The sequence below is a fragment of the Patiria miniata genome, unplaced genomic scaffold (assembly GCF_015706575.1).
Source record: "Patiria miniata isolate m_02_andy unplaced genomic scaffold, ASM1570657v1 HiC_scaffold_1, whole genome shotgun sequence".
NCBI lineage: Eukaryota > Metazoa > Echinodermata > Asteroidea > Valvatida > Asterinidae > Patiria > Patiria miniata.
Window position 1 is genome coordinate 26,088,852 of NW_024037047.1, and position 14,084 is coordinate 26,102,935.

General features: G+C 40.4%; 1 protein-coding gene across 2 annotated transcripts; it reads left to right on the top strand.

The window, feature by feature from the left end:
• Positions 1 to 2,499: 2,499 nt before the first annotated feature.
• On the top strand, positions 2,500 to 13,579 carry LOC119726788. 2 transcript variants are annotated; one of them, XM_038198642.1, is made up of 15 exons: positions 2,500 to 2,717; positions 3,912 to 3,997; positions 4,467 to 4,538; positions 4,820 to 4,939; positions 5,396 to 5,566; positions 6,237 to 6,356; positions 6,843 to 6,923; positions 6,999 to 7,136; positions 7,667 to 7,741; positions 8,157 to 8,279; positions 9,727 to 9,783; positions 10,513 to 10,620; positions 11,136 to 11,258; positions 12,535 to 12,614; positions 13,261 to 13,579. In XM_038198642.1, the coding sequence occupies exons 1-14, from the start codon at positions 2,663 to 2,665 to the stop codon at positions 12,604 to 12,606; spliced, it is 1,401 nt and encodes a 466-aa protein (XP_038054570.1). In that variant the 5' UTR covers positions 2,500 to 2,662; the 3' UTR covers positions 12,607 to 12,614; positions 13,261 to 13,579. The 2 variants fall into 2 exon arrangements, with proteins under 2 accessions (XP_038054570.1, XP_038054580.1); XM_038198652.1 differs by having other exon boundaries at positions 7,011 to 7,136.
• Positions 13,580 to 14,084: the final 505 nt, after the last annotated feature.

Genomic DNA, 14,084 nt, shown 5'->3' on the forward strand with positions numbered 1-14,084 from the left:
ATGTCTTTGTTCAAGGGGCGCTAGTCACAAGGAATAAATCTATATATATATTACATTCTTTGTTCAGCTTTGAAATTTAAATTAACGTCTTTCAAAGTCTAAAAGGTTTGTATCTGCTTGTTTTTGTGTGTGACTGCTACGTGCTAATACAAAGTATCCATTGTGACTGACAATTTTAAGCTTTGCTGAACAATAAGTAGGATTTTAAGGACAAAATGGTGGTTTTTCTTTTTCTTTGCGGATGGAGTTATAATTTATCACAATACGTATTTCTTTGGCTATTGTAATGCATTGTGAGGCCAGATCCTGTAAGTTTTTTTTTCTGCGAGTAATGTTAAGCTATAAATTTGACAATAGTTGCTATGACGGTGTTGGTATCAAGTTTTCATTGTATTTTGGTGAAATAAATGGAGCAGAGGGTCAAACTTAAGCTGGTTCAATATTTTGAAGGTTCGATAGTCCGAAGATTCGATAGTCCGAAGGGTCCATTACTCCGAAAATAGAATAAGGTTAATTAATCCGAAGGTTCGATAGTCCGAATATACGATAGGGTTCGATAGTCCGAATCGACAATAAGGTTCAATAGTCCGAATAGATGATAAGGTTCGATAGTCCGAATATACCGTAGGGTTCGATAGTCCGAATTGACAATAAGGTTCGATAGTCCGAATTGACAGTAAGGTCCGATAGTCCGAATCAACAGTAAGGTCCGATAGTCCGAATCAACAGTAAGGTCCGATAGTCCGAAGTGTCAGACTGATGAACTGTATTGCCCATTCGGACTATCGAACCTTATTGTCAATTTTGACTATCGAACCTTCGGACTAACGAACCTTCGGACTAATGACCCTTCGGACTAAAAAAAACCTTTGGACTATCGAACCTTCGGACTATCGGGCTGTAACCGTGTACGCAGTGCCTGCCTTTATTGCGACGTCAATTAAAAAAAACCCAAAAGAGTTCGTTGCCCCCCGCCCCCTCCCAGAATCGCCCTTAAATATCACCAGTACTAAGGCGGGAAGAAATATGACTAGTTTTGTCCATATTTCATGGCTGAATTAACTTCTGGGATGCAAATAATTCAGATGCTTCATTTTGAGAAGCAGAGGTAGGGTAGAGCAGAGCGGGAAGAACGACCCGACCGAATTTGGGCATAAATTCATATTTTCAGCTCGTTTAACACTCGTTAAAACATACGAAATGCCCAGCACGACACTACAGTGATATCGTTTGGGTCCATTTGTTTCTATTTTCCTTTTTTTTTTTATTTCCGGACTTTCATTTGAAGCACGCGAGAAGTTCAGTACGAAACCGCTTCTTGTTTTATTGGGTCAATATTTTAAACTTGCATTATTTGTGAATTTCCGAATTCCCGATTATTACTGCTATACCACTACTCCACAAGGTTTCTCCAAATGGCTCTATATTGGGCAGCCTCACGGATCTCTTAGGTGTAAGAGCTACCTCTTTAGAGAGTAGTCTGGCAATGTACTGTGGGTACATCAAGGAAGGTCTTCCTTTCCTACGGTCCCCGTGGACAGGTTGGTATAGAGGGCGTAGCGGTTGATCAGGTCGTATTTTCGTTCCCGAGATATTCCCGACTTAAGTTCCCTAGATTTATTCCCGACTTAAGTTGAAGAAAAAAAATACCTCTCTATGGTTGGCAAACTATGGAAGGTCAACATTGCAAAAATACAGAAAAGTATTGTTTCCAAACATATCATCGGAACCGAGATTTAAAATTAAAAAAAATCCTTTTTTTCCCGTACATGATGAGGGTGTTAATTTTCACGTACATGCAATTTTATGGGAAAGTTAGTTGCCAACCATGACTTCATTTATCTCCTTGTTTGCAGCCCGTACATAATGACGCTCAATGTTTACAAACACAAGAAAGGTCTATACCATCCTCACACCAGGCTGGCTACATGCAGGAAGAACTATGACAAGTGACAGTCAGTGAGATAGGAAACCAGTCCAATTTACAAGTGATAGTCAGTCAGTGAGATAGGAAAGAAATCCATTCACAAATGATGGTCAGTCAGTGAGGTAGCTGCCCAAAAGTGGTATTTAGTCTGTTAAAGACTTAAGCAACTCTAATTCACGAGTGACGGGTAATTGAAGAGCTTAAAATAATACAAGAAAAAGAGAAACCGCAAAACTGTGTTTAAAAAAATGCAGTCTAATGACGTTCCTGAATATTCCTCGATCGCGCAGAACTGAGCTTTTTTTTTTTTTTAAAGCTTGCGGTGTTTTTTTTTTTTTAATGTTCACCATCACTTGTCTACGTCCTTGCCCTGTCGTCGCAAGGACGGCTATACGCATACGTATTTTGCACCAGCATCAGCACTTCTGGCGAGACAGTATGACCTCACTGTTTTGTTATAAAAAGAAGAAAAGGCCGGGTTCACCAGTACAACATACAGAAAGGAACAAGTCATCCATAAGAAAACACAATAGGCGTTAGGTAGTCGCCTCAAAATGTGTATCAATAGCGATATTATTATTCAAACCAAACGGGAATACAAGCAGTAATAAGCGCAAACTTGTATCCGTGTGGATCACACTACTAGTACTAGTTCACGTTCGGTTCTCCAGTTTAGTGTCAAGTTGACTAAGCGAATACCTGTGTGTTGTATGGTGCAGATATACGAATGTCAGAATGGATAGACTTGGGTTATTCCTAATTACTGTGCTTTTCCTTGTAGGGATTGAGGGTAAGTTGTGTTAATGTTCATTTAACAGAGACAGTTCTAAAGGCTCCAATTTACTAGACTGCCTAAGGACTCCAATTTACTAGACTGCTTCTAAATACTGAATCCAGCAGCGTATCCAGCTTTTGATGTGGGGGCCGGGGGGGGGGGGGGGCAACCGCACATCTGCGCCGAAATGTAGACATGTTTTTTTTCTCGGGGGGGGGGGGGGGGGGGGCTGGTACTATTCTTCCAAATGGGGGCGATCTTCAAAGCTGACTATTAGTATGCATACCGGTACTATATATTATATGGAAATTATCACGGCGCATTGGAATGGTTGAGCGGGTTTTCGTGGTGGGATTGATGTCAAAAGAACTCTATAAACATTTATTTAAATCATTGCTGACAAAACAATTGTCAAAAAAAATCCACGGGGGGGGGGACGTGCCCCCTGCCCCCCCCCCCCCCCGCCCCGCTGGATACGCCACTGACTGAATCCTAATGCAACCTAGGATATACAGATCCATCGCAATCAGCAGCCATCTTTGATGTGCTTTTTATGTTAAATCATTAAAATAAAGGCACTTGAGGTCTACTCATGCGTATCTCGGTTGAACAAAAGCGCACACCAAAATAGCTGCAGTGTAAATGAGGTTAGAGAACTGAGACGTGGACATTTGCATGCTTGTATCTGGGTCATTCTATAAATTTTGAGTCCAAAGTGTGACTTTTTTGCTGTCCCTGTTACCTTGGTACTTTGTAATTTGCCATTCAAGTATCATTAAGAATGACTTCAAATGATGTTTTATTTGTTGGGTAGGTAGATTGCTGTTCATAATCACTCTTGGAGGACGACTGCATTGAGGAGTGAATTAAAATCATAAATCATATATGTCAGATGTAACAGGGACAGGAACAAAAGTGGACCCCAAATTTATAGAAAAACCCATCTTGAAGTTATATGTTGCTTTACAACGTTATCTTGCGGATTTGGAAGTAAGCATTACTTTTGGAAGGATCGTGTTCATTAACACGGGGAAATTAGATTGGGCATTCCTTAAGATGTCTAGCTACTATGCACTTGCAACACGATTACAGCATGAACAAGTCATGTCCTAGAAAGTATCTCGAATTATTAATTTTTAACATCAGAAAGGGAAAAACTGCCGTAATCACCATGTCTAGAAAATATGTAATTTTACAATTTGCACACAGGCACGGCAGGCGCATACGTAACACACGCAGGCAACGGTAGTAAAACTACTCGATATGTTTCTGACAGCCCTGTTCCCACACCGATGGTAAGTCTTTTTTTGAAGTGAGGTAATTAAATGATAATAATAATAATTTTCTAAATGATTATTTTTTAAATGTCTGACGATCTCCGAAAAGATTCCATGAACGGTTGATAAACCAGCCATGTTTCCCAAATCTCTAGGTGACCCGTGTTTCAGATATGGCTACATTCTTTCTTAATACTGATTTATTGTTGGTTCAAATTGCTACTCTGGCCTTGTCTTTCTCTTGTCTGATGGTACTGTTTCTGCGTCTACATATTTTCGAATTCTAAACCTTAACTTAATTATCTATTCGGGTTCATCCATATAAATTAAGCCTCTGTGTGTTTCTTGGTGATCCTCTACACACAGATGAACATTTTCTAATGTAAATACATTGTTATTGAGTGGGAAATAAATTATACCTGAACACCTGAAATCAATTTTGTCGCTGTTTGGGAAATAATTATTTTGATTTTCTTTCCATTTGTAGGCCGTTGACTGCGCTACATGTAAAACCTTCATGGCCGAAACCAAGCAAGTGTTGGAAACTGCTGTTGGACCGGTAAAAAGTCCCACTCTACCGGTATTTTATTGATTCACCAAATACCGTTTTACGAAAAAGGAATGAGGAAAAAAACCTAAAGTCGTCAAATACTACCTTTTACCCTTGCCCACACGCAGACACCTCCATGTGATCGTGCACAGAAACAATTGCCTCCAAAAGAATTCCCTACCTACCTACCCTATTGTCAAATTCCATGTTGTCGGAAGCAGAAGTATATATTTATTTCCTTATCTTGAGAAGTGACCCACATTTTATCTTCTTCTTCTTCTTTTTGGAAGAAATTCGACGCAGAACTCTTTGAGTACTTCTGTAAGGATAAAGGAGATTTATCCAAGCTCTGTAAAGAGCTGCTCAAAACCTTCTTCGAGAAGGCGAGGGAGATTATACTGTTTGTGCTGGTGAGTAATTGTAGGGTTTTTTTTTGTGTGTGGTTTAAGTGCGGGAAGCCATTTTGTATGGTTCCCAACGTGCATGGTTGTCATCCTTGTGCACATGGTCTGTACGTCAAAAGTACCAGTCTATTGCTGAATACAAAATTATAATATGCACATTGGCAATAAAAACGGCTTTGTACAATACAAAGCATGGATAGAGGACTGTATTTCATTGCATAATTGTTACGAATTGCCACTCATGACGGTGTGGTATGTAATATTTATTGTACGAATTAGGACCGCATGGCCTATACTGCGCATGTCTCAATGCGCACATCAATGGGATCTCGCCTGAAGACACATTTGAGGGGATGGGTATCATGGGAGTCCGAATTTCATACCAATAACAGACCAATATATTTAAGGCAGCCTGACAGAGATGTGGACGAGCAAACATGCAAACAATTTTTATATACTCAGACGCCCTCGGCTTTTTGCCCGGCCTTGAAGTTCTGCACTGCCGATGGTGGCAGTCTTTCCTCCGGTCATGACGTCATCAACGACGCGCCTCCGGATGACCCAAGCAAATGCGAAAACTGCAAGGAATTCTTTGGGGAGGTTGTCAAGCGTCTTCAAGATCCAGTATACGAGGTAAATGAATAATTTCCGGTTTTATAAAACGACCAGATATCCTATACGAAATGAGCCTATAGGAAAACAAAAAAATTCACCTGTTAGTTTTTCACATGCAGCATGAATGGAATAACTTGTTCTCCTTGTTTACATACCACCGGTGTGAAATCTGTATGCGTCTATCAATGGTTTCCCCACAGCCCTGCCCCCACGCTGCCTCAGATCTTATGTCGGGCTTTAACCTTTTTTTTTCAAGCCTCAGGGTGGGGAATTTGGTCACTCACGATTTTTTTTTTTTAACCATTGGCGCACTACATAGATATGCAACCAGTTATGGGTGCCTCGCTCATGCATGTTGGAGATTATCACTTAATTAGGCACCAGGGTGGGGATTTAGACACCTCAAAGTTACATTGCCGACCTCTTGCGTGGGGCATGGGAGGGGGTGGATGGATGATACAATCGATTGTTGCATAATATCTACAAATAGTGCGTTGGTGAAAGATTGATTGTTTCTTTTAGTTTCCATTGCGTAAAATTATGTTTGAGGCCTTAGCTCTACCACTAGCTTTTGCGACTTGAGACTCATTTTGTTGGCTTCTGTGGGTCATTTCTACACTCAACTTTTTGTGACAACGTCTCAGTCACGAAATGTCTCGTTGTTTCCCCGCGTTTTCGTATTTCTCAGCAACCAGTTGTGGACCTGTTTAAGACGATCTGCTATGCCGGTTGTGGGGACGCCAAAATCTGCATGGATGCCGCCGAAAAGTACGGCAAGTCGCTGCTATTCACCCTCGGATCTGTCATGGTACGTTTGTCCCCACACCAAACTCTGCATCCTTGTAATATCTTTCGACAAGTAACTTATCCTTCCCACACTTTTCAATGCCTTTTTACGATATGACTTTTTTTGCCTGTCTTCAAACCAGCTTTCCTTTTTTTTTCGCTGCACTTTTCCAAGTTGGTCAACCTTTTTTGAATCATTCTTTTGTTATCTAAAGACTGTTTCCCCCAAGTTGACCATTTTCACTGTCTCCAAAATGTTTCCCTTTATCCAAGTTCCTCTCCTTTTCAGCAGTATTTCCAATAAGATATTTGTCTTCATTCCAAGTCAGCCTTCTTTGACCCCTGTGTTCCATACATCGTCCTCCCTTCAACGTTCTTTGCCCCAACTCATCCTCTTTCTATCGTGTGTATTGTAAATTTCACAAAACTATAAAACCTAAACCTTGGAAGAAACAAATGTAGATATACTTCCTCCATTATTATTATTATTATTATTTTTTTTCTACAGAAAAAAGAAAATCTGTGTCCTCAAATAGGGGCGTGTCCTCCTCCCACGGCAAAAGGCGAAGACAGTCGCAACAAAACCATGGTAACAAACATTCATAAAAATATCATGTATTATGATTTTCTTTACCACATTTAAAAATAAAAATTTTATTTTAAGTTTTTTTTTCAGGTCCTCTCTGAGTACCTTGGTCAACTTCACAGCTCATTTGGCATCTTGGATGTCATGAACCCTGACCCGAGCCGTATATCTGTGCACAAGAACCGCGGGCACCAGGCTGCATCGGAACCAACCCAGGTATCACTAATCTTTTCATGTTTAAAGACGAACGTTCAGCTTCTTCTTTCGGACCTGCATATTCTCAAAGGATTGTTTTATAAAACCAGTTTGAGCTCTCAACTCCCACTCAACTAAAATCCCCCTTTTCAGTTAAAAACGAAGACGAGAGCAAGCCAATGAAAGGATGGGTCCTTCAAACAAATGAAAAAAAAAACAGTTTCCTCAGATGCCCTGAATCACAATTCGATGAACTCTCACTGTCGATACCCTGGATGTAACAATCATTACGTAAAATTAAGTGGTGATCGTGGATTTGTTTTATCACATCCGGCTTTTATGTTAAGATTGAAGATCAAATTTCGATAGGCCTGTGTAACGAATTGGGGTTTGAGTTTTCAATTGATCGTTTATTTTCTACAGAGAAATGTCAATAATTGAAGTCGAGTTTCTTTCCTGAAAACTGAAGCAGTGCAATTCCAGGCTTGACACACGAAATCATTGCATAATTATTTAGACAGTGATGAGTTTTCTTTCTAACTTTTGTTAAGGTCTACCCAAAGTGTGATGCCTGCCGTTGGTACATGAATGAATACCACGCATACCTCGGCACCAAAGTTGGAGAGGTGAGTTTGGATGACGTCAAAACTATGTGCCCAAGGTAGAGCCCAAACCTTTGCGAAGCGCAAACAGTGTATAGGACGATCTCTCCTCGTCGACGCACATGCGAAATCAAGAAATAATTCCGTGTCTGTGGTTCCCTGCGAACGAAGGCTATTGGGAACCAACAATGCAACCACGCCCAGATGTCGGGTTCTGGCGATTAGGGACTAAACAAACTGTCCATTAACAAATGTTTCTTTTTAACAGTAATGTTGGGTTTTACACATGACCCTTTTGTGACCATATGTTCAACCAGCATACATTTCCCTGCATACAATTTAGTCCAGCATTTTTTCCACCCCAGGATAAGAAAGAATCATAATACCTTGAATGCGATTCAAAAGTCGATTCGTACTTCTTTTTTTTCCTTTTTTGAAGCACCTGATAGCCACGCTCACGACAGACGTGTGCAAAACTGACGTTAATGTGCTTAGGGGTCTGTGCGAAGCCGTGATTACCAGCTACAGAGACAACCTGCTGCAGATTATACTGGAAGAAACTGTAAGTAAAGACCTTTCTGCACTTGGTTGGCAAACTGCATTTTTGCCAACCACGGCCTGCAAAACTATGGAAGGTCCAACGCTGCAAAAATAAGGAAGAGTTATTACATATCACCAAAATATTATTTGATACTTGAAAATACAACATTTTTAACAAAGCTACAAAATAATTCCTACATTTGCCTTTTTACTATGTGTTGATGGCGTTATGAGGACTTTTTGGAAAAATATGTTGCCAACCACGGCTTCAATGTTTGCGCTTACGGCAGCCCATACAAAATGGCGCTAATGTTTACAAACAAAAGAAAGGCCTATACGGCCGTGCTTGAGCTACGAGTACATTGCGCTCAAACTAGTCTGGGCACAAGACTGGATTTGTATTTTTCTGTCCCTCTATAAATCAGGTCCGTGACAATCGAGGTAGCTATCAACAAGATAAATCAAGTCCAGTTGGCAATATTGGCAGCGCTACCGAAGAAATTCTGAGCATACCTCAAGAACTGTATATTCAAGCTATTGCCTGCGCGTGAGGTGATGTGCTCGGAATTTCCGGGGTAGCGCTGCCTATTGCCAAGACCACATGGATTTGATTCATCTGGTTGAAAGAGACATCCACTGCCGCGGCAACTTGACCGCATTTGTCACAGGACTGCCTGCAAACTAGGGGAATAAAAGTCCAGTCTTAGGCCAAAAAAATGTTCCGGTGTCTGGTCTGCGCGCGCGTCGCCGTAGCCATGCGCGTTGGCAATCCTGCTGCTGCATGAACAATTTTAACGTGTTTTTAGATGGGGTTACGATCGAGTATAAGCTTTATGTGGCCTCTCTGGGCTCCCATACATTTTGCTCTAAATTTTGTCGGGCACTTGCTAAGCAGTCATCAGCCGACATTTTGATGGGGAAAAAAAAACAGCGTCGCCGCACCACTTTCGGGGCAAGCTCCATACCAGAAACCGAAGACTTTTTTTTGGGGGGGGGGGGCCTTATTTGACCAAAACTTACTCCACACCAGCGATTCACGCACGGCATAGCCTAAATGTGGAATGTCAACTTCCCGTTCCTTTTTATCGAGGGTTATTTACAGTGTCCTCGAAAGAACATTAGTAAAATTGACCTTGTGCGTTGCAGGTATCTCGGTTGGTTTTCTGTGGTATTTTCATTGAGTAACAATGATTGCAATCAAGGTATACCGACGCCTATCCAAGCGAAACAAAACCACTGCCCTCTAATTTAGCGAATAAGGTCTATTCAGGATGACATTTTAATATTATCCTAATTTCTTTATTATCAGAAATGTTCCATCAAAAGGAAATAATCAAATGATCTAAATAATGTTTTTTAAAGAAACAAGAAAGAAATGAAAAAAAAAAGAATTTCACCCGTCCTCACCTTTTACATGCTTGTTCATTTAATTAAGCATAACCACCTAATTCTTTTTTTTATCCTTTCAGCAAGCTGCGGTTATTTGCCCGTTGTTTGATTTTTGTGCAGCACCTTCGTCAAACAAGGTAGGTCCCCTGAGCAAAATAATTTAATACGTCGCCAACATACACAGCTTGGTCCATACAACATTTGCAAACATAAAAAACACGAAATGAGCAAATTATCACGAAATACCTTACTGGATTGGTAGGGGATGACAGTCCAAAGCATCCTTAAAAATTGTGACACCTGTTGTGCCGACATTTTCAAGAAAGACTGTATAGTCGGCCGACCAGCGTTGGAGAAAACTGGCTTATTTTAAAACCAGCTCTTAAGTGTTCCTATTTAGTTATTTTAGTTATTCCTTTTTTTTTCGCAATTGATTGCCTACCTGTGAAGTGGTACAAGCCAGTTATACTGATTCCCTGACCTTACAATTCCCAAAAGTCTATAAATTGCTCCGTTTCATGTTAAGTGGGGTCAGAGAACCAGACCATAATGACACGATTAGTTTTCTTCTTTTTTTTCAATTATATACAAGCCCAAAACGTTAAACAAGTCAGTAATAATTCTAATCCTCCAAATCCATTTATTTCTAAAAATTTCAGCAAAAGCAAATGTTGTACATTCCCTTTAAGTAAGTCTAAGCAAAACAGAAAACCAAAATCTTTGCAGTCTACTTTGAGAACTGAATAGTGTAATATCAATTGCTTGAAAGTTCCAGCTTGTTGCATGTTTGTGAGGTTTTAAACACACCTTTTAGCCATTTTACCGGTTTTTGAGGCTGACTTCCATTTCGTTGTTGGTTTTAATAGACTGTTGTTCCTACCCCGCCCGTGCCTATTGGCTATAAACCCTCATGTGACGACTGCTTGGGATTCGTGATGAAAATGCAAGAGGCCTGGAAGAACACAGACACGCAGGTATTACAAACAAATAACATGCACTGACCATGCCGATGGCAGAGTACATATAGTATAAAATAAACTGCAGATTTATTTGCTGCACCTTTTTAACGATGATTTTCATGTTTTGACTGTTTTACGTTTTCATGATCCAAGTAGGTCCAATAATGAGCCACATGAGTGTCTTTATTTTATGTAAAAAAGGATTATATTGAAAGGATATTGATTTATATATTTTTGCAGCAGGACTTTTATATTTCACAAAGTTGGGGTTTCGCAGAGATTTTTTTAAACCATTCTAGCATCCAGCTTTCCAATAAAATAGTTGAAATTGTGTATCGTGAAAACAACATTACTGTTAGTACGTTCAAAGCCAAAGCATTGTGAGCCTCTTTTTATCCAGGTAGTAACTTGACACAAATTTGACGTTCAGATTACAAGCATTTGTTTGAAGTCGCAGAAAAAAAGTATCGATTACAACTCTGAACCTGTGCTGTGATGCTTCACATTCCACTTGTGTTTTTCCTTCGAAGGTGAAACTTGTCAAGCAATTTGCAACCAAATGCGTGAAGATTTGTTCCTTTGAGAATACCTGCCAGAATTTCTTCTATGTCAACGGCCCGGCGGTCATGACTACCGTTGCAAACGAGGCTTTGGTAAGATTTGTGGAAGTGCCATTAAGTTCGCTTATCCCCATTGCCCTACACTGTAAAAACTGACTGCACCTCATGAACCTGTGCACTAGCACATTTTCCCCCCAAATCATGAACACTTGAGGCTCTTGACGGAAACTGAGGCAGTTGAAGATATACAATTGCAACAACACAGAAGTGAAGCTCAAGTGCATGAGGTGTTAGGAAGTTGCCAGTGATGTATCACATGGTGTACGTGAAGCACATGGGGTGACAGTCGGCTTAACCTCAGGTGTGTGTTTTACCCAACGTTGACACTTCACGTGCATCAAATTCTTCGATTGAAGTGCATGACGTGGAGTCACTTTTTGTGCAATATAGTGACTTCTGGGTGCACCCCAGTATATGAATTCCCATAGACACCAGTGATAAATCCTCATACTTCAAAATTCTTTTAAAAATACTCAGAACTCTCGCAGGTGTTCAGGCTGCACAGAAAAATGATGATACTCTTTCATTTTGTTTTCCATTTTTGGTGGGTTGACGGATGACTTTTTGGAGAGATTCTTACCCAAAGAAGGCCACCCCAAAAATGAACGATGTTTACCAAACTGAAAAAGTAGCTATTTTGAAGAAAAAAAATCCAGAACTTAGCTGAGTAGCGCCCCTTTCGAACCCAATTGCATCCAAAATACTCAGAATTGGAAGCCCCAAGTCCAGGCCAGAGGTGCAGTGCCATATGACTTCCATTCCCCAATTCCATGTCTCTCAGAACTCTCTAATATAGAATAGTTTGAGTGTACATGTACAACTTTTGTTCGTGAGCTCGGCGGATAGATTTTTGACCTATTTACACGGTTGTACCCATCAATGTGCACTATGCATGGCGACTGCTAATCTCGGAAAAGCAGAAAGAATTGTGGGTAGCTCGCTTGCCATGCGTCTGTGTACGTACACCTCATGCGCACGCGACCCCTTTACCCCCTGTCCAATGAGAGCTTCAGGAACTTAATGGTGAACTGCGGCCTCGGATAGTGCACTTGGTACGAGGGAAAAGGCATAGACAAATATTCTCGTGAGATTCCTCCTCCCCAGTGCCAACGAATGGAGGGCGCTTGTAATGTAAGATTTTATAGCGCCCCCACGGAACAAGTAACCATGTGCGAGATCAGAAACTTCTTAGAGACTCCTGATTATTTTAGGTCGTCTTCCTTCTTCAGTTTTGAGAGTTTTGTATTAACCGCTCACATGGTTAGTTGATAGAGAATACCTGGATTTTATTTTTCAATTTATTTATAAGGAGCCTCAAAAAACCTGCAAGATACTAAAGTACTGCTCTGAAATGCCGAAGAAGCTGGGAAGCCGGAATTGAAGTAAATGGTAAGAATTAGATTACTTTGGGGTTTGCCTGTCTCTGACGCACTCCAGTAATAATACTTTAATAATAATAACTGTATTTATATAGCGCCTTTTAACAGAGGATACAAAGCGCGGGGGAGAATGCAACCAAAGACAGGTAAATGAAGTATATGAACATATGAGACCCATTATGTAGCACCTTTTTGCTAGGTGCTGCGGCGCATATTGCAGCCACTGCCAGAAACACCGGGGCAAATCCCTTCTCTTAGCGACAAGTGTTAACTGGGTTCTTTAACGTCCATTACACAACACATGGGACCTACGGCTATATGTCCCATCCAAATGACGAAGCAATAATGGTAAATACTTTGCTCAAGAACACAAGCACCATGTTCCCACGGTCAGGATGCGAACCCATGTACCACGGCACACAAGTCGAACACCGTAACCATTGGACCACAGCACCCAAACGAGGATCGTGACACTAAAGGTTCCCCAGTGCCTCGGGGGCGTGGGGCACCCAGTCCGCTCCAAGTCCTTCCTAATTACACTTACTCAGAAGTCTAAGAAGGGATAATGATCTTTTCTGAACACGTTGTGTGGAGGATTATGGAAGGTTCCCAGCTAAAGTATTTCTTTTAAAATAAAATTATTCTTTTATTAACAGGAAGACAAGCCCAACTTTAACCACGGAAGAAAGTGGAACGGCCCCTAAAGCAATCTACGCCACAATAGTCACTCCTTATTAGACTGCGATTTATGCGGGAAAAGGCATTTTACTAATACAGGGTGAAGCACTTTCAAATTATAGGATGTAAAAGCCCAATTCATAAGCTTTCTTTCAGTACAAGTATCATTCAAAACACTTATGTACTTTTTAAGTTACGGAGTTTTGAACACAACCGAACGCAACAAGGCTCTGTTCACGGATCACAAAAGAGTTCAGTGTTCTTTCAATAAAACGAAAACAAATCACATAAAGATGTGTGTGATTGTTTTCGTTTTGCTGAAAGAACGCACACCTTTTTGTGATCCATGTACAGAACTTTAAAACGGTGGTTGTGTTTAAAACTCCGTAAGTTGACAAGTACGTGAGTGATTTGAATGATTCTTGTACTAAAAGAAAGCTTATGAATTGGGCTTTCATCATAGATAGAAAGTGCTACATGCAGAACTTCACTAAAATAATGGTCCCGACATTTGGGTTTCGTTTTTTTTTTACTTACCCTGTATAAGATGTTTTTAAAGTTATACTTTCGATATTTGCTTACATTATTATTATATTGGAAAATAAAATTATTATAATATGTGAGTTGATCGGTATAAGCTTACTTCAGTTATACCCAGATATGTATACTGGCTACATAGTAATATTTAATAAATGGGAGGTATGCAGTAACACCATGTGAATGATATCTCCTTGTGAGTTGTGTTGGTTTTACTCGACGTTTCGAACAGGATGCTCTGTTCGTCATCGGGAGAATGCCGGAC